Raw genomic sequence first — 21,374 nt, forward strand, 5'->3', positions numbered from 1 at the left:
TGAATAACGATACAGAGAAATATAAAGAGAATGCAATATTTGTATTTTCATCATTCTAAAAAAATTAAAGAGCACTTGATTTTCCTCTTTCATGCATTCTATTTATGCCGTTGTCAAACTGTGACTTCATATTCTTGCTTGATTTTACCTTACTTAAATCACGGAATTGTGGCATGGGGAAACACCCATCAATATTTGTGACGTAAACTGCTCTTATTACAAAAGAAGGTGTTACGAATTATTTGCAGACTCGCCAAGCGTTCTCATTCATATGTATGGATTGAATTAAATTGAATTGAATTGAACGTTATTAATTGCTGTAGTTCACTTGATAAAACGTGCATGTTACTTAAAAATTTGACAAAATTACGACAAATATAACATGACAATGTGACAAAAACAAACAAATTTATCAAGTAAAGGGGTTAATAACTAGGCAATGGGCCTTATTTAAAACTAACCCCGGTAAAGTAAATACAGTGTTTTGTCTCTTCTTTCTACAAACTATAACTGACACAAAAATTCGGCACACACACACAAACGCACAAACATGCATACACAAACAAACATACACAATACACGAGATGCCATTTTCACAAACAGACCCATGCTAATCAATGCAGAATCATATTGATTAATTTTATGTAGAGTACGCTTAAAAATCTTTCTTAAACTCTTTACCGTCTTAATACATTTCACATCAGAGTGCATAGAATTCCAGATTTGAGGGCCTTGAAAAAATGTTGACTTTTTGTAGGAGGATGTACGAATCAGAGGAGAATAAAAAATTCTACAATTTCTTGTGCTTTGATTATGATTATCTTTGTTCGATTTAAAATAATCAAGAAGGGATTCAGGTAAAATTTCATTATTGAATAAGAACATATATGTTGCACCCTGAAATAGATATAAGTCTTCTTATGTAGTCTTCTTATTCAGCGGAGGCAGTACTGAAAATTTAACAATTCATAACGTTAAGCGGATTGTTTGATAATCCTTAAACTTAACGAATGTGTTCAAATGATATCAATGTATTTTGCTCCATATTCAAGATACTAATCCATAACATTTCCCTTTAATGGATTCTCTGATATAGACGCATTGTTACTGTTGTTAAGGTGTTAAATTGAATGAAGTTTGATTTGGAACGAAACACTCCCATCTCCTTTTTAATGGTCTCTGGAGATTAACAACCTTTCTGATTTTATTTTTAAAATAGTGGTGTAGAACTATTAAGCCGATCTTATCTGTATTGCTTCCATTTTGTTACATATTCTATCACGTAGAAATCGCATGAGTAACAAAAAACAAGCACTGTATAAGTAGAAGTGCATGTACAACTAAAAGTGCACAACTAAACAATCATAGCCTTAATGTGGCGGCAATCTGATATAATGATGTGTGCTAAAGCTTTTTCATAATGCATAAAAACACAAGATATACCATTAAAAAAAACCCAGAAACAAGTCTATTATTCGAATGAATCCAGGTGCTAACGCGCAAACTCCGCAAGTTATGTGACCGGACTTGTTTACCGAGTCTATTTGGAGTACGATCGATACTCTAAACAGATATCGATGCGCTCTTATTGAAAAGAATGCCCCCTCTAGTGTTCATGAACATTGATTGACTTGTGTTTTCTAATAGTTACTTCCAAAGACATCGCCCATTAATACGCGTGCCTCGTGCGACACAAACAGGGTGTGAGGACATTTCTTATGCACCCCGATTATCATATAAACACCTCATAAAATACCGCCATGTATGTAAAACTTTCTCTTCCTTTAACATTTGTAGCATGGCAGCACTTAAGGACAAAAATGCTCTACCGAAAAAAAACCCCAACAAAAACATGCACAAACAGTCTAGGCCCCATGTATACACATATACTGTGTAGCTACACTTTTACATCATTCTCAGTTAACGTTTTAATTAGCGTCACTTCAAAACGAAACCCACATATTCCGTTGTACCTCTTGCAAAGTTGTACCACTTTCAGCGTTGTTTCGAATATTTCATCACAATAGCTTTCTGACTGACTCGGGTTACAAAATGGCGCCACATGTCCCGGGGGATCAACCATTGCTTTCGGGGAATGGGAGGGATAGGGATGAGGACGAACTCTGCGCGTAAAGGTAAAGAGAGTGCGCACCTGTTTCGAACATGTAAAGGAAACCAAAGCCCAAATATCAATGCGATTTGAGTTAAAGCTGCGATGGCGATAGAATGCATCAGTGAAAGTTTGAAGAAAATCGACGATCCATTCAAAGTATAATTTGTAAGTTTCGGTGCCTACTTCATCGCTGGATGATAAGGAGCTACTACACTAGTCTTGACGTCATTATGACAACAATATTACGAGAATATAAGGAAAAGTTAACATAATCTTTTATGAAAAGTACACATTCTATCTACTAGTTACTGACATATGGTAAGGGTATTATTATTCTTCCTGATTTCTGAAAGAGATAAGTCAAGTGCTCTTCCATTATACTAGAAAAGCGAAAAAAAAAGATTATGTCAACTTTTCTTTATATCTTCTTTACATTGTTGTCCATAAAGACGCCATAAAGACCTTAGTGTAGTAGTCTTCTCATCCAGCGATGACGTACGGCACCGAAACTTTAAAAATTCATACCCTTTGAATCGATCGCTCGACTTTCTTCAAACTTTCACTGATGTGTTCTACTTTTCATATTGCTGCTTTCACACAATCCTTGATTTATGTTTGGGGGTTCACTCGTGGCTCACCAGTTACGAGGCACCAGTTGGAATTTTCTTTACGACTCGTGACGTACGCAGCCTGGATAAACAGCGCCACGTTGATCAGCAAGTAGACCACAAGGAAGAGGATCTTTCGGTAGTTGTTGTGAACGTATCTCCAGGTCAGGTAACGGGGGAGCAACGGTCTCGTCCGCTTGATCGACGGCGGCTTCAGCCAGCTCGCTGCACTGTTGGGTCACCCCAAGCGAAAAGGAAGACACAGAGTATATAAAAAATGTCAGAGTTTTACTTTCAGCTAGTTATCGACATAACCATGCATTGCTTGATCATAGATAAGATACATAAATAGGTTGTAGTAAATAGTAGAGTGCGGGGATCCTCCCCCTTCCCCCCGTAAAACTGAGTGATATTGAGGTATAATGATTATCCAGCATTTAAAGTATAAAAAGAGGTTTAAATTGAAGAGGTTAAACTTGCCTATGATCGCGAATCTTATCTTTGGTTAGCTTTGCTAACCACTGAAGCTGGCAAAGTTTTCTACCGATATTCACAAACTTTCAAGAAAGTCGTGTTAGAGATTATGACTGTGATGTCATTTTGATACTTGTATAATAGTTCCTATCCTTGACTATCGTCGAAGAATGAAAAACAATCTGTTTCATGCTCAATAAGGTTACTTTCATCGATCTCTCATGCATCTTAAATTGTTATTCTCATCACTATTCTTTTTTTTTTTCAAATAAAAATCAACCTATATCTTTGATAAAACACAATCTACTTAAGTGTTGTGTAACAGAATATCACATACATGATCAACGATGCGTCCTTTTAGGCTAGTGAGGAAAGGAAAGTTAAATCAATCAAACTTGCCTGCGAGCCGTGTGCTCGACAACAGCGTATACATCATTAATTCTACCCACATCGCCGAGAAAGATATGAAGGTGAACAAAGAAAGGACATTTACGGAAACGGGATGTAGAGAGAGCGAGCGAGAGAGATTAAAACAGAGGAGAGGAAGTGGGCAAGAAAGACAAGATGGAAAGACAGAACTTTGATGCATTACTCCATCAAGAACAGGCAACAATGGCTAAAAATTCACTCAAGCCACAAATATCATTTCGCTTAATTCCATTTCATTTAATCTCATCTCAACTCCTTTCATTTTTTTTCATTTATTCTGCCATTTTTTTCCTACTACATGCGAAACAAGATACATCTTGGCCGATACATAGTGGAAAAAAACGATACAGTGAACGATCGATCATAGTCTAACTGTAAAATGTTGCATACAAAGGTTGCAAGATTTTGCCACAATAATCAAAACGTTTCATGACACAACTCTCATGATTTTTTTCTATTCAACAAATGAAAGAGAATCTAACTTTTACAGCCTGGTCCTTGAGTACAGTGATTTTGGGAGAGTTTCTTTCATTTCAAGTCATTTCATATCATGTCATTGTATTCGTTATAGCTGCGCTTTTTATCACAATTCATTATGCTCCTGAGTGGTAGGAATTCATAGCTGGACAATATAATCTCAAGATCCTTTGATGTCAAATTTGATATAATTTCTTATCTCCTCGTTCCTAATCATTACATTAGTACTTTCAGCTGTCTGTTTGTCAGTGTTTTTTTTTAATCCATCTACAGAGACCAAACTAGCAATAGGCCTACAGTTTGTATAGTTTTGCAAAAGTATCATTCAGCGCTGACGTGTTAAACTAGTTTCATCATGACTAAAGCACGGAGCGACGTTACAGGACAAACACACACACACACACACACACACACTAAAAACAACAACAACAACAACTTTCAGATTCCTCTCTTCTTATCTTGAAAGCTGTGAATTCTGTAATTTTTCAGTTCGTATAAATGCTTAATGAAGGAGGATTATTGTGCAGTCAATGTGAAGTCATTCAAGATGAGATGGTTGCTATGGGTGAGGCCGCTTGAGCATGTCAATGTGTGTTGTAACTTAGGTGAAATCATTGCAGTAGACTTATAGTAGAGAGCAACTCTTAACGTTGACTCCTCTATAGACTGAGTGAAATAGAATGAATTTGACATTTTCATGAAATACGGGCATTAGGAGGGAAACATCTGGAAGTTCAAAAGAAAGATTCACAATACCTATGTTTCATGAAGTTTACGAAGGCGGTCATTGAGACATGTAGATGAGAACCTTTGAAGTGACTGCATCCTTACAACATATAATACTTTGTAAGTATGCCCGCTATGATTAATTGTATGTGAAACTGTCAAATTTTCTTACTTCCATGTTTGTGTTCTGAAGTTAATAAAACTTTAACAGTTTCTTTGTGTAATTTAATCGTTCTTGTGAAAGTCAGTTAAAAAATCTTAGAATTGCTTTACATTTTTTAGAACTTATCTTGCAAACTATGCAAGGGGGTGGACGGTAAGCTATGATCATTATCACAGCTAACAAGAGGATAGATCAATATTATAACATCGATTTCGTTGGCTACATATCAATATCGTCAATTTCTCGTCACACCTTTTGTGTTCTACAGCTCCTCTGTCCTGAAATGAAAATACTTTCAATAAACTCTCCCAAGATTATGAAAATGCACAAACAAGAGAAACCTAATGCAAAGGATGCTGGGATACAGCTCATCAGAGAGGCACATAAATGATACCACCATGAGCGGAAATGCGTTTAAAATTGTTATTGCTTATACCAGCGGAAATAGGGTCGAGACTGCAAAAAGTGCAGTGGAAAAGAGTGAAAACAAGATAAAAAAAATAATATTGAAACTAACCACACAAACGAATAAGCAAAAATCCAAATGGGTCACCTTGCCACCCTGGCCACAATTCGTAAATCAGTTCATGACGTAAGAGGCGCCTTTCACATGTAATGGTATTGTAACTTTCTCCGCTGATCGGCACACAGAACCGCATCCCCTACAAAGGCCCCTCAAATCTTTCTTCCCGAAATTAAATTTCCCTAACATGGACTATACACAACTGAGACCGGTACAATACCGTCGAACATAATATATGACGGGAGGAAACCATCATTTTACCCGCAGATAAATTGAAGGCAATCCCATAGGTGTTGGCAGCCCTAATAAGTCATATCTTGAAATAGATTGAGATTGCCGAAACAATGACGAACACAAAAAATACGAAAAGCACAACAACTCTACCGACTCATTTCTCCCACACTATATCTCTCTCCCCCTCTTTCTCCTTGCTGCCGAGAATACGTAATATTGTAATATTGATGTTGCGTGTGCCTACGTGGATATATCCAGTCGATCCCTCTAAAATTGGTTTAAGTGAATGATATTTGCCCCCCGCGGCCAGCTAAGTTACACTTAACGTCGTCAATGACCGATACGGGAGTCGATGGTGAGGAATCGCCTTTTCGGTCTGAAAGACCGTCAGGAGGGATATGTCAGGATCCACTCTTAACTGGGTGGCTTTTGAAAGGAAAGTGTGTCGGGTTAGATTGCGCTTTGTGCTGTGATTAGCGGCGATGGGGGGAAGGGATATATTATATACATAGTGTCACGATTTCTTCAGAGATTAATGCCTTGGTATTTCATGCTTTTTCTTCTGCCCTCCCCTCCCCAAGTCAGACAGCCTAGTTATTATTTTTTTAAGTCATGGGTCCCTGCACATATTTATTTAATGTCCTGTTTGACATTAATACATGAAAATGGACTTTCCAATAGTAAGTATTTTTTTAGTCATATTGATTCAGCAATAAGGACTTTTAAGATGGGGGGGGGGGGGGTTGTAGATGTTTATGGTTTCAACCAAAAACAAAAATGAGTTCGTAAAATGTCTTATGTACACACCAATGCGAGGATTATAAAGAAAATGGTTATATTGCATAATTAGTTTTATCGCTGATATCATTGACTTCTACAGTGCTAAACTTAGTAGCTTTCTTTCTAGAAGTTCGACTTTGATAACAACATTTGTTGAGGAAAATGAAGAAAAAAAGATGTTATTTGTTCGATTTTGGTATTCTTGTCATTAATGCCAATTCAATCATGGACTGGACTTTCTCCGTTAAAGGCGTTTGCAAAATCCTCAAAATATTAAGGTTTAAAGAGGTATGTGTATTTAAATTTGTGTATCCCTCTCGTTGGTAGCGGAGTGATCACCTACTTAGAATCAGTGCCTGGCTCCATGCAGTGAGTGATTCGACGGACCAGTAGAAGTAGGAAACAGCTATGGGAACGGAAGTAATTCATAACAAGAGCGAGACTAAGATTAGAGAAACGCCGGAAGGAAAGAAAGAAGAATAGATGTGACAAAAGACAAAAGATTGCTGAAGAGGAATGTAGAACGCACAGAAATTGAAATTGTATCCATACTTATTATTCGACATCACAGAAGAAATCTAAAATTGAAATGCTCTCTGCAGTCAATTTGTAAATGACTGCATCCCGGTGACGCCTTGCATACGCCATGTGATAAGGTGGGAAACGAATTCTCGTAAACATCTCACCGTCCCCCCTCGATAATAGATCATACGGAATGTGTGCACAACATTTTGCGTTCGGTAAATGGCAGCTCGTCGAGAAGTTCGCACGCTTTAAGAAATTATACTTGGCGCCTCCCTGCAGAAGGCAACACCCTTACTGCCACTCGAGGAATATTGGTGGTCGTTGGCAAGCACTTCGATTGTTTGTTTGTTTTTTTCTTGTTGAGTGTTATACAATGACAAAAGGATGGAGTTTGTTCTTGTCTTTTGATTTTACTGTGTCATGTTTGTAGAAGCTACATGGCGGCACGTTCCAGTTCTTTTCTTATAATCATAAGCCATAAAATTGAGCAAGAGAGAGCGAAACAAAGAGAAATATAAAGAAAATAAAACTGTTTGCAACATGCGGTTGTAATTGCCATGGTGAGAAGTGTTGTTGGTTTTTTGTTACTCTACATCCTGTATTCTGAGGCACTGAGCATTGTTTTTTTATTCGGAAAAAGAGTGTAATCACCTTGATTAAAGTTATCACACTCTATCACTTTAATTACACGAATCCCTTGGCCCCCTTTCAGCCCCCCCCCCCCTCTTGTGTCAATTTAGCTTAGAAATGCCTCTATATAAAACCAGATAAAACTATAAAAACTCAACAAAACAGCAGCACAAATTTACACAAGCACACATACACACACGCACACACACACACACACACACACACACACACACACACACACACACACACCTATATCCCCTATACGTAAGCGACATGGTATTTTGAGAAGTCAAATGTGGTATTTTGAAAAGTCAAAGCAAGTGTAACTAAATATTCTTTGTGTTCTCAAAGAAAAATAAGCTGAGATGAGATTTAACATTTTGCAGCATATCATGATAGTAGAACTCGGTATTGTTCACTTTTGTTTGACGTGCTTCACAGTAAAGGCATGTCATAATTCGTGGGAGCAAATTATCAGGTATGAATATTAGTTACATGCACGTAGAAGCGACACAGCGCAAATCTGTGATATGATATTTGCGAGCGATATGACGGTCTCTTAATCAGATAAGTTGCTCTCGCGTATCCTTGCAAGCTTGATCAGTATTACTAACAGGGTTTTGTGTGTGTGTGTGTGTGTGTGTGTGTGTGTGTGTGTGTGTGTGTGTGTGTGTGTGTGTGTGTGTGTGTGTGTGTAGGGGGGTGATGGTGGTGTGAAGGATCAATTATTCTTTAAATTTGCCCCACCTTTTTTATGTTTGAAGAGCAAAAAGTGTGTGTGTGGGGGGGGGGGGGGAGGGGGACTGCAGCCCCACCCCACCATCATTCCGGCTTTTGAAATGCACAGCTCTTCCAGAGAGACTTGTCATTATCATCATCCACGCGTCGCCAGGTTTCCATATCTTTCCAAAAGTGTGTCAAGGGGGACAAAGTGAGGCAAAACATCGTCTCCAAGCCTCATCTACCAGGGGTCATTTCATCAGCCCAACGCCCACAAGTTAAACAGCCCACGAGTTCGACATTACTTTTCCAAAAAGGTAAATGAGTCATACAGCCCACGAATCACACAGCCCATAAGTTCGACTTTTGGTAAAAACAGCCCACGAGTTCGCCATAGGCTTATTGCATGTAGTGTGTCGGTCTCGTGGACCTGTCTTTTACACAGGTAGAACTCATGGGCCTGTGTGACTTCGTGGGCTGTATGACTCGTGGGTGTCAGTCTCGTGACGTGCACCCCATCCACCATACCACCGGGCTCCCAGTGCCATATTATCTCATCGTGTGATGGCATGCATCCTTTTCCCCTTCGTGCATACAAAGTTAGGGAGAGAGCAAGACAGACAGGGCGGGAGGGGAAGAAACCTAGCGAGGATATCCTAGACTTTGTGAGCACCGTGTAATATCGATGTATTACCACATAAGCGCATTAAAGAATTATTTGATGAAAGGGGGAAGCTTAATCAGATGGAATGTTGGTCACGTGATGCATATTATGCCCCATCATGATTACTGAAGATGTAAAATGACATCACTTTTCCTGACCTGGCCTCCACTCGTACATTCTAAGAATGGTACGGGCCTTTCGCAACGGTTCTGTGACAGGACGGAAGAAGACACGGTGGCAGATGAAATACTGCTAGGGACTGTCGCGAGACACTCGTTAAGAGTTCTAATGCACATGTACTGATATGGTCCGAAAATTGATGTCTATTTTAACGAGTGGAATGTTGCTGTTGTTCTCCAAGGACCGGTAAATCAGTGCCACGGCGCAAAGTGACATCGTGGTGGCAGCCATCTTTTAATAGATAACCCTAACACGAGGGCATAATGTAATCTAATGAACAAGGAGCCACGAGGGCGTCGTTTTGACCGAGATTTACTACCATTTTGCAGACGATGAAGAGACAATGCCTATAATGAACATACCTTAACGTGTCTCAAATATTTATGGTGGGTAAAGACATCCGCCGTTGAAATTTTGAATGATGGGATTGACCAGGGAGGTGGGAACCCCGCCTCCCTAGAATGACATAGCTATTAAGTTTTTCATTTTAGAATAAAGTACCTCGATTGAGTAAAAATAAAGATCCAGATACGTTGTATGTGTGTTCGCGTCATGATGCAATGATGTAAAATGTTGAATCGCTTTATTTAAGGGAAGGAGGTAAATGATTACATTATATGTTGTATAATAATCAATACCTTAATGAAGGTAAGTACGAGGTAATTGAACAATCACATGTAATAACGACGAGATAATTCAACTAGAAAATCACGGTATAATGACAATAATGTCTTCCTTGGTGCGATCAGTGGACACTTGTTTTCTAAAGGACGTGAATATAATTATTCCCAATGTTTTTCCCAAATATTTTTGTCTGTTTGACGCAAGTTGCATAAACTAGTGAAAATATGTGAAACAAACTTAATTTTTGTTTTGTTTCGTGAAAAATAAACAGAAGTTGAAGACAAATAGCTATACACTTCAGTAGAAGATGTGAACTTCTATTTCACCAAAGTTTCAAATAAATTGCTCATCAGTAATTATTTGACACTTCTTTTGGTTTCGTCCCTTTATCATGTTTGTGTGCTTTTATACATTGCCGCCTTGAATGCCAGCGACCACGTGGGATCTCAACACTTCAAATACCCGATCTCCCTCCCCACTTCAATCCTCAAATAGTATCGTGAACAACATGAATAAAAATGAAACAGCCCCCAAGAGGGGGTGGAGGGTGGAAGGGTCCACCATGAGCATCATACTGTGCAAACGAAGTGCCGATTTTCATAAACGAGAGATCGTCTGTCTACTGAAACCTGTCGCAAGTCGGGACCTTTTCAAATTTCGTCAATCTAGTGACAGACATTACGGTTTGATTCCATGATTATGATTTGTCCTTCTAGGTGACAAAGAGTGCCGCCTGTAACTTGATTTTCCTTAAATCTTTTCCTATTTTTTGGAGATGGGGGGGGGGGGGGAGGGAGGGAGGGGGATAGACATTCGATAGTCTCTGGCCGGAACGTTCCTTTCACCATTGCGGCGTAGGAGTGCAAAGCCTCGCGACTGCGTTTAATTTCCGCAAGATTACCGTCTATTTAAACGCGATAAACGCGACACCAGCAGGAAGAGGAACGACGATCGGGTGCTCCAAACACAGTGGCCACCACGTCAACAAACTCTGGACAAGCCTTCCATGCTGCTGCTACGTCGTGACGACTGAAAGACTGATAAGATACGGAGAGATACATATATCCACCCGAAAGATTAGATGGTTAGATAGATAGATAGATAGATAGATAGATAGATAGATAGATAGATAGATAGATAGATAGATAAATGAATAAATAAATACATAAATACGTACAATCAAACATACATACATAAATAGACAGATAGGCCTAGATAAATACCAGTATATGTAGGTAGACAGAAAGATGAATGAAAATAATATTGTAATAGTTCAATGCAATTGTATAGCACCTATATAAGAGAGAAATGAATAGACGAATTTAGAGAAAGATAAACATTCAGGAAGAATAATAGAGGAGAAGATAGCTTGACAGACAGACAAGAGTATCAGAACAGACGAAGAACAAGTTGTAGGACGGACTACTGTTATTTGGACATAATATTGGATACAAGCTCGAAAGACAAGTTTAGAGTCTGTGGGTAAGAGAAGCATGAAATCAAAGTATCACACGTTTAAACGAGGGCAACTGAGATGAAAGACGCAAACGCTTTTAGGCTGTAAGAGCGGATTTTTTCTCTTCTGTTTTCATGCCAAACAATTTTCCCTAGCACTTCATACTTTCTTTCGGCTTATTTCTTGTAAAATAAAAGAAAGTTGTAGTAAAAGTGTATCATTGAGGCACTGATCTAATTTCACTTCGTTAATGATTACTACAAATGAACTGATTTAGAGACTAAGTTATTGTACATTTCTCGTTGGATTACTACAAGGAAAAGCAGTGGGCTCATATAAGCGTGAAGGTGTAAAGAAACGTCTGTCGGCGCGATACGCCGTTCATGCACGCAAGGCGACAAGCGTAATTTGTGACGGTGTAAAAATCGCGACGCCACACTATCATCTTTTAACCGAAATAATAATTGGAGTCAGTTGGGTTACACGATAGTGTGAACTGTGTCTCTGCTTGCGGTCGCGACGGAAAGCGAAGAATTAAATGGGTCGGATCAGCCATTATATCCTCAAGTTATCCATTGATTAACTTCCCATCACCATTCTCGCCCAATTACTGCGTGCAGGTGTTTCGCCCCATCTTCCTATATAATGGACTCGGTATCAATATCGCCTCGCCACAAAACCCCGGTCTCTCGCGGGAGCGCGGAGCCGAATAAACTTTCGAAAGAGTGCCACTAGTGTCTCCTGGTCCGCCCGACCGAGTTCGGTAAGAGGGAGAGTTTTGAACCGAGTGAGAACATAGGCACTTCTTTCTGGTCACCGAGAACTTTGTCCGATCCCCCCGAGGACACGAAAAATTCATCTTTCTTTTTAATAGATGGATGATAAGCTGTTCAAAGAGGATGAGTTGGGACCGTTACCAAACTATATCTTAGCAGCAAGATGCCATGACAGAGTGCAGTATAATCGAAGCGAAAGCCAGGCTGTGTTTGCTAATCGTAGAACGGCCTTCGTCGTCTGAAAAATTTGATACGGCCAGCAGAGCTTCCGGCAAACTTCTCCTGCTATTCTTTGGTCACGTGCAGTCTGCCCGGCACTTCTCCCGCCAAAAGCGAAGTCGCGAGTAACAAGAAAGAAACAGCCTGTCTACGATTCTTTCATCGATTCCATTCGACGGCATCGGCAAAAACATGGATTTCGATCATTTCTTTACCAGGAGAATAACGATTCCAGATATATGATTACCGAAACTCCGGTATCCAAATACCCCTGCAACTGAATATGATTCTAATGAAGCGTCCTCTTATTTTCGAGAGCTAGTTTACAATACACCCCTATACAAGCCGCTGGTTAGGTATAGAGACACTAATGTTTCGTATTTTCAGAGTAAATACGTCAAACTTGTCTTTGCAAACATCGCGTTCCGCGAGTATTATGTGATGGACAAAAGAATTAGACTTTTTTTTATCGGCTGCACATGGGTTGAAGTCTGTCAATAATGTTACACAATGTCATGTCCCTCAGAGAAAACATTCATCTCACGTAAATTAACTTGATACTGGAACCATGCCTCGAGGTACTTGGAAAGGATACAAGTTTTACGTATTTTTCAATAGACAGATAAAAGAAAAAACCGTAGGCACTCAAATGCACGCACACACATATACAAACATGTACTTCAGACAAAGTATATTATGAAGGGTTTTATCGCAAAATGAGCTAAGCGCCATTTTTAAACATTTCAAAGTAAATCCAGAATCAGATAGAGCAAAATTAAACCTTTCCAGTAATACTTCACTAGTAACATAACAGGAAATATTCTACAAGTTGTGACTAAAAATATCCTGTATTTTAAATTCTTATCATTTTCTTTATTTTTAGCAGCTTTAATCACAGATATCTCAACTTAACATAAATGGATTTAGCTCGTTTTGCGATAAAACTCTTCATATATATATATATAAAATGTGTGTGTCTGTGTGTTTATACAGGTGTGTGTATATGTACGTGAAAGCCAGAGTGGATATACAATGTGTATTTACATGTAATGTCAGTTTGATATAGACGGCTATGTGATCCTGTGTTCTTACCTGGTTGTCTTTATCCTCAATGCTCAAGTATGATGATTTTTTGATTTAATTTGATTTTTCAAACGTTGTGATAGCATTATTTTCGCAAGTAATCATAGAAACGACCATAAAAGATCGTGCTAAATTTTCATTTACGTTCCTGCGGCGAATTATATAAGGCCAATCGTATTTATTCTTATCATCCGCTCAAGTTTATCGAATACATAGCTTTACTCAAAGTGGCAGACTTATCTTCTTCTTAATTGTAACGCCACTGTACACTGACAATGGCATTGGTAACGGATCACCTTCAACATCAATTCAATTTCATATTCAATCGTATCCTTGTAGACTTTATACGGCACGCCCACACCTCCCCCTCCATTTCTGAACCTCTCTGCGTTCTCTGCGTTCATGTTTACAAGGTTTGGGGGCCACGAGGGCATTATGGCATTAGAAAATAGGAAAAAGGTATTTTGTATGTTTGTGTGCGTGTGTGTTTGTGTGTTTTGAAAATTGTGTCCAAATGATGCGTATATTTTGTTATGTTGTACAGAAATACCAGCTTACTATCCTTATATAGTCACTTTGAATGTGCGTGTGTGCGTATGTGTGTGTGTGTGTGTGTGCGTGTGTGTGTGTGTGTGTGTGACAAGGAAGTATGAATTTAAACCAAAAGGCTGGAAGCGTGGGCAGGGTGTGTGTATGTGTGTGTGAGTGTATCAGTGCGTGCACATATGTGTTTGCGCTTTAATTTTTTCATTCAAATCGTTTGCGGTATAACGTGCTGATATTGCAGTTAATCTATATCAGTTATCTATTCAATGACAGCTGGGAATATGAATTATACGAGTATGTGTGTGGTTGTTGTTTTGTTTTGTGTGTGTGTGTGTGTGTGTGTGTGTGTGTGTGTGCGTGTGTGTTACCCAGAATAATGTGCATAGTTTTTCAAACACTTTGTGATTTGTATCTATATATCTACTCTATTTTCAAAAAGTCAAACGCATGACTCTGTGTGCGAATGTCAACGTATGAAGTTTACATTACGATTTGAATGAAACTAATAATAGATATTACCGGGGAAAAAAATGAATATCCACACAAAAATGGTCGGCTTTTCTAAGAGGCTTGCCCCTCCAGAATCACACTGCGAGGTATAGACAAATATAGCACCCCACCCTGTAATCACATACCAGGCTATCTCTTGCGTGTAATCCATCCAGGGTGACCCGCAATCACCGTCAAACTCGCCATCAATCATAGTGAGAAAATAGAAAAAATAATTATAGATGAGACTTTTCTGAAATACCGCCTTAATCACTATCTCCTCTCGTTGGAATCCTAGAGGGAATCATATTTGTCTTGGCTAGGGGTCACTCACTAAAAACAAGGGACAACTTGCTTGTAGACTCTCTCAATGATAATTTTGATTACAACGATGAAAATTGGAACAAAACTATCGTAAAAAGAATGCTGATGATTTTAGAAATAATCGAGAGGCTATATATTCGTCTGTAACGCAAGTCATAGTGGACAGCTGAACAAGGAGACTTTGCCTCGAAGAAAAAGCTGATGCCAACGAAGTTCAAAACGTGATTGACAAATATCAAGCTAGTATCATCAATGTTTCAACACTGTTTAACCTTGTCTACTGAGAGTTAAAAAATATCTTGTTTCAAAATAATGACTTCTCTGAATGTCCTAGCCCACTGCTGTGTATACTATCGATCATTTTTGTGACTATTCATACATGGATCTGTTTTCTCCATTAGAAGAAAGAATCATTAAAGACAGTGTGATGCAATGGGACACTCTGCGTCCATTACCATTACACAAGCAGCGTTAAGATAACTTTAAAGATTTAAGAATCTCTATGAACAGATGAATCTCCATGACAAACTCAGATATGACAAGCTATCTCTTTTGATATTTATCTATCACTCTCAAATTTCACTGATGTACAATTTTGTTTCATTGCGTTCGCGCAGTATTATAATTGTTCTTTGATTACTTGTTCGTTTTTCGCAATCTTTGACCTTATTTCATAAGTATATTACAATCTATACTACTTTTCTGTGTGATCATGTAGCAAGATTAAACGAATCTGTCGGTGTATTCATTAATCAAGGAGGTGACTAAAATATGAAATATGGACTTCTTTATTGGGGAGACCATTCCTTTAAAGCACTGCTGTCAAGGACGAAAATGAAAGTGAAATAATATAAGAAAGAAACAGAAAAATTCCGCTGTATGGATAAAGCAATTTGACTGCCACAATAATCTACAAAGCTGGCTGCATCGGTATACATACAGAAAGCCATGCGGGCGACATTGAGAACCCCATGAATGTCTCGCAGGTAGAGTATGGGATAAGAGGATTATTGGTATTAAGGTAAGGTACGCGGTGCAGCTACGAAAGGAGTAACGCCTTTCTTTAACCCTCAACGGACTGCTCCTCTGACAGCCTATTGATATCTATTGCAGTATAATCGAAGGGTGGTGATGAGAGACTTAAATGATGCGCCGGCATTATCCTATTGAAATGGAGACTGGTCTGCGGGCATGGTGGTATTGTAATGCCTTGCAGGCTCTGTTTTTCCCATTTTCTCCCCCAAAACACGCGCTATGTGTCTGCTTCTTCTCATCGCATTCATTAACATTTCCGTGCAATCCACTTTTTGAAAATTCAATAATGTCGCTTACAGGAACAACACAACTTATACAGAAAAGGAAGATGGAGTATGATGTAAGACGAACGAAAATGAGAGACATTGAGACAAAGATGAAGGAAAACAAGACCCTGAAATATAAAGTACACAGCGGAAACGATGGCAACGAAGACCAAATAGAATCTGCCGCGAGTAATGAAGACAAAAATGGTGGATACAAGCGGAAATCGTATTCTTAAGCTCTTGATATGTTTGAATACACGTTTACAAAAAAGAAAGAAAGAAAACAAGCGAGAGAACGCATTCGACGACTATATTCATAGAGCAATCTGTATACAAGCAGGAAGGGTTTATCAAATCGATATGGTTATAATTATATGTAATGACATTATTTTGTTCTTTTGTTCCACATGTTTCTACCCAATTTTTTCGGCATATCAAATAAACAGGTACATAATGCCTAGAAAGAGAATGTTTGTGTGTGTGTGCCTGTGTGTGTGTGGGGAGAGAGAGAAGAGAGAAGTATACACACGCTATTACGTACGTATTATATATTATGTATATATGAATAGAGAGAGAGAGAGAGAGAGAGAGAGAGAGAGAGAGAGGGAGGGGGATTTATCATCACTTTTGATTACTTACCTTATGGTCAGATTTTCCATGACATCCGGGTTCTTTTCGAGTTCTTCTTTGAGCTCCTCAAAGCTGATAGCGCCGCTGCCGTCCGTGTCTGCGGCCTCGAAGAGTGCTGACGTCAGGGAGTCGATGGTTGCCTCACTTATGGTCATCGCACTTTCCTGTAAGCAAGCTCGTAAGACCACTTTGAGCTCCTCGTGGTCAATCGCCCCGTTGCCTACATGGGAAAACAAAGATGGCGGATGTTGCGTGTCATAGTATTTTTATTGTTGCTGTTGTTGTTCTTTCATGCGATATTATTCATCAACTCTTCGTCAATATAGGCAGACGGGAATGTGCTATTAGAATCTTGTAAATACAGGTGTCAAAATCGACTTCATTTTCTTAACCATGAGGCCGCCATGCAAGTCATAATTTGTTTATAATGGCCGTTTCCTGAAATTCCTCTCTTATTTCCACATGAAACGATAAAGATGTTCTTTTTGCAAGATGTTGATATACATTATAGAATGAACGCAGTATTACAAAGTGATGGAAACTTTCTCACATTATTTGTAGCAAGCATTCGGTCTGCTGTTTCAGTACTTGGACGAAATACAAAATTGTGATCTAAGTAAAACCAAGTCATGTGATTGCAATTGCTTTGAAATAAGATGAATGCCAACGTAGTAGGGTCGATATGATGATAATCTATGTCTTGCACGTTAACTGGAAATACTTATAAATGGCATCTGTGATTCCAAACTAACAAAAAAAAAAAAATTGCGTTCCATGTAGACGCTCTGTCTGATTTTCCGGTACGTACAAAAAAAAACACAGTTATAGGACCATCTTGTAGAGCGGTTGCAGTTCGTTATTCCTGAGGTTCATTATTCCGAGGGCTCGTTATTCCCAAAATGAAATAAGGTTTCATATTACGAGGGTCCGTAAAACAAAAACGAAATACGATTAATGATTCAGAAGGTTCGTTAGAAGGTTCGTTCGTCTTTGTTTTGTACTTGTTTTTTTTATTTTTCGGATCAACTAACCTTCTGAATAACGAACGACACCATCCAGAGCAGTGCGATCTCGGGTAGTATTCGTTATTCCAAAGGCTTTTTATTCCAAAACTGATAAAAGGTTAGTTATTCTCTAGGTTCGATATTCCAAAACACTCAAATTCCCTGAACCTTGATGTTCTTTAATTCGCACATTTTGTGGCGTTATTTCTAAGGTTCATTATTCCGAAGGCTCGTTATTGCGAAAATGACACGAGGTTCGTCAATCCGAATGTTTGCTAATCTGGAAATGAAAGAGGGTACGTGATCGAAAGATTCGTCGGTCCGAAAAGAAGATATAAAGTTCTTTAATCTGATAATTAAAAAAGGTACATACTAATGAAACTTTTGAATTGCCAACCATATTTTGTTTTCAGATAAACGATCTTCATTTTATTTTCACATCAACGAACCTTCGGACCCAACAAAAACCGAGAGCTCAAGGCGTAAAGCGTAATTGCTTCAAAAAGTGTGTGTGTGTGTGTGTGTGTGTGTGTGTGTGTGTGTGTGGAAACGTAGTGACTAACATCATCATTTCCTCTTGAAATAAGAGGATTTTATTGCTGTTTTCGTTTATTTGTTTTGTTTGTTCATTGGTGTTCAGTTGATACAACAACGTGTCGTTCAGGACACAAAGTTCTTGATTTGGTAGCATCTTCGAGAAGTTGTGTAAGACACAATGTTATTTTGCAGACAGAAATAAAAATGACAAATTAGGTGATCCGATCTTTTCGAAAATCAATGATTTGAGTCCTGATCCCAATAGGCATGACCGTAAAGGTTTCATCTGTGTTTATGGACATTGGCCGTGTGATGTTTGGATTCTCATTTAGAAAAAAGGGAGTCAGGTCTGCCATCTTTGGTGCCATATTCCGTATACACTATGACGAAGATACAGAATGAAGTATTGACCATTGACCCCACTTTGCACAGCCAAGATGGCATCTGAGAAAAAGTGGTTATTTTGTGAAATGATCCTGGTAACGTGGTCTTTGTGTGTGCAAAATATAGGAAAGATAGGACATGTATTCACCAAGATACAGGATGATACATTTATGACCTTTGACCCTAATTTACCTACCCAAGATGGTGTTCGATCAAGTAGTTGTTACCTTATAAAATAATGTACGTCACATGAACTAAACATGTGCAAAATATGGGGGTACTAGGGAATGTCTTACATGTGTTATTGCAAAGAAATTTACAAAAAGAAAGAAATATGAAAATACATCGAAGCTAAGCTTTAATTTAAGCGAAGCTTTTCGACGTGATTTCGACGTCGTATAAAAAAAGGAGGACACATTACCGATAGCGCAAAGTCTCAGCTACAACATATTGAAATCTGGGAGAAATTCACCGTACGATAAGTGAGATAGTGCTCGATAAAGACAGTCATGTTAATTTTCATTTCAAGAAAAACTGCACTCCTATAGAGATAACTCGCAAATGGGTCAAATTTGACAAGGTTACCTTCAATCTATTTATACGAGGTAAAGACTTCATCCAGCGAAAAATTTGATTATTAAAACTGATAGAGCGTTAAATTAGCTACAGCATACTGAAATCTGGGTGAAAATTGGCCAAGGATAAGTGAGATACGCTCGAGTAAACTTGAAATTTGATGACGTCATTTTGAAAATTTACTTTGTTTATTTTATTAAGAAATTTGATATCTTTTCATTATTTTTCCAGCATCGCCAACCCATGGAATGACATGTACAACTCATCAGCTTCCAGAATATGTAAAGAAAATGGGGGGTCACCGTCCATCCTGACGAGTAAAATCGGATTTAAAATTGGCGGTTTTTTGGCATAGTTGCACTGTATATCGCCATTGACGCGCGCGCGGATTTTCAACTTTGACGGGCCTGTATGACGTCATATTCAGTCGGATTGACTTGAAACTTGGTAGAAATATTTCTTGACATTTCAGACATCCGATCAAAGTGAAAAAACGGGAAATTTCTGTTGCATATGACCTGTGCGTGCGTATATGTGCGCGCGCGTTCGCGTTCGTCCAAATTTTTCAATTTTTCAAAAAATGCTCCAAATGGTCTGAAACGTGTGCAAAAAAAAAATTGAGCTCGATTGGAGCATACAAATATTTCAACGCGCGCGTACGCGCACGTTTTAAGGGCATAGATGAATTTTGAGAATATGTTTAGAATCAGCTTGACTTGAACTTTATGTGACGTAAATTTCATTGAAAAATTCCATTCCAATAATGAGATATGAATGAAAATGTGTTTTCATATAATGACGTCATAGTGACGTCACGGTCGACTGATCACTTTGATTTTAATAGATCTGTCGTCTTTGGGACACGATACATATATGGTATGAGTTTGACATTCATAGGCAATGCACTTTCTGAGCTAACCTCTACACAACTTTTGCGGAGAAATAAAGAAGAAGAAGAAGAAAAACAAAGAATCAGTGCAGATACAGAAGGTGATCCGAAGGATACTCGGATCACCTAAAAAAGTGTGCGGTTAGAGTGCACAGAATGTTGCGCTAACTCCGTTGTTTATCATGACAACCAATCAAATATTGGGTAAGGATTGATACAGAGATCGTTTTCTTGGTATACCTGGTATCAAATGATTAAGTTATTATACCTTTTCCTTAGGGGTGGATCAAGCAGAAATTTAAACAAGATTATTGAAACATTCTCTGACTAGCAAGCAATATGAACATCGCGGAGGTGAGTGTAGTTCACATGTTTCTTTGAGAAAAAAAAGTGAACCCGGTGAACTATAGAATGGTGTCCCGCATTTGAAGATGGTGTCCCCATTCTCGGAGAGTGCTCCTTGTACGAACTGTTGGCAGCACCAACGCATCCGAATTCCATGCATTCGTAGCGTTGAAACCTAATGCCAAAAACACTTACACACGAATCCTGCCGATCGATAGGAAAATAAAGCCACACCTGAACGCAAGCTCGGGTCTTTAGGAGGCTCACCTTAAACACGTGGTAAGAAATCTCCCGGCACGCACCTTAGGACATCTGAAATTCCTCAGCGGGTGTTATTGCAACATTGCGTCATTGCATCATTAGAGAGTCTTGCATAAAAACAATATTCAATGGCCGACTTCAACTCCGATTTCAATGTCGGATTTACAAGAGGAAGTCTGACATGAAGGCACGAATCCGGAGGGTGCCGACTTTGGAACCGATCCTCATATTGTCAGTAATTTCTTCCATGTATCCGAGTTGGGAAGGCTTTTTGCTAATTGAAGCATGTACTCAACATTCAACACTCAGCTGAACGAACAACTTTCTTCCGAATTCATCCTAGTATTTCCCCTAAATCTATGTTTTTCGTCCTGTGCAACAGTGACCTTCATACTTTTGTAATAGTCTTTACTGCATCAACTCATTTTTGCCCACTGAAACTTGCGCTGAAAATCCTAACTGGAGTGATATATTCAAAACCCTTTCTAATGTTTATTTCCTATACTGTAGAATTACCCAATTGTAATAATTAATGCCAGCAAAGTAAGAGGAAAACGTATCTTTAAACATTGAAAGCGAACAAAAGATGCCATTGCAAATCGAATGTCAACAAAGTCTGACAAGATATGATCAGTTCAATGCAGCTGTGTAAAATGTAATGATATGACATTCATTTTCAAATTA

The 21,374-nt window shown here is 38.7% G+C and overlaps 1 protein-coding gene across 1 annotated transcript in view; it reads right to left on the minus strand.

The window, feature by feature from the left end:
- LOC139739103 (NADPH oxidase 5-like) overlaps positions 1–21,374 on the minus strand; it is a 150,455-nt gene that overhangs the window by 43,112 nt on the left and 85,969 nt on the right. Inside the window, exons 4-5 of the mRNA XM_071649722.1 lie at positions 16,704–16,914; positions 2,752–2,951 (exon numbers count right to left, since the gene is read on the minus strand). Coding sequence (XP_071505823.1) covers positions 2,752–2,951; positions 16,704–16,914 — 411 coding nt within the window. The remainder of the gene's footprint in view (positions 1–2,751; positions 2,952–16,703; positions 16,915–21,374) is intronic.

Source organism: Diadema antillarum, unplaced genomic scaffold (assembly GCF_040938485.1).
Source record: "Diadema antillarum isolate AM-2024a unplaced genomic scaffold, OU_Dant_1.0 seq00000782_RagTag, whole genome shotgun sequence".
NCBI classification, from domain to species: domain Eukaryota; kingdom Metazoa; phylum Echinodermata; class Echinoidea; order Diadematoida; family Diadematidae; genus Diadema; species Diadema antillarum.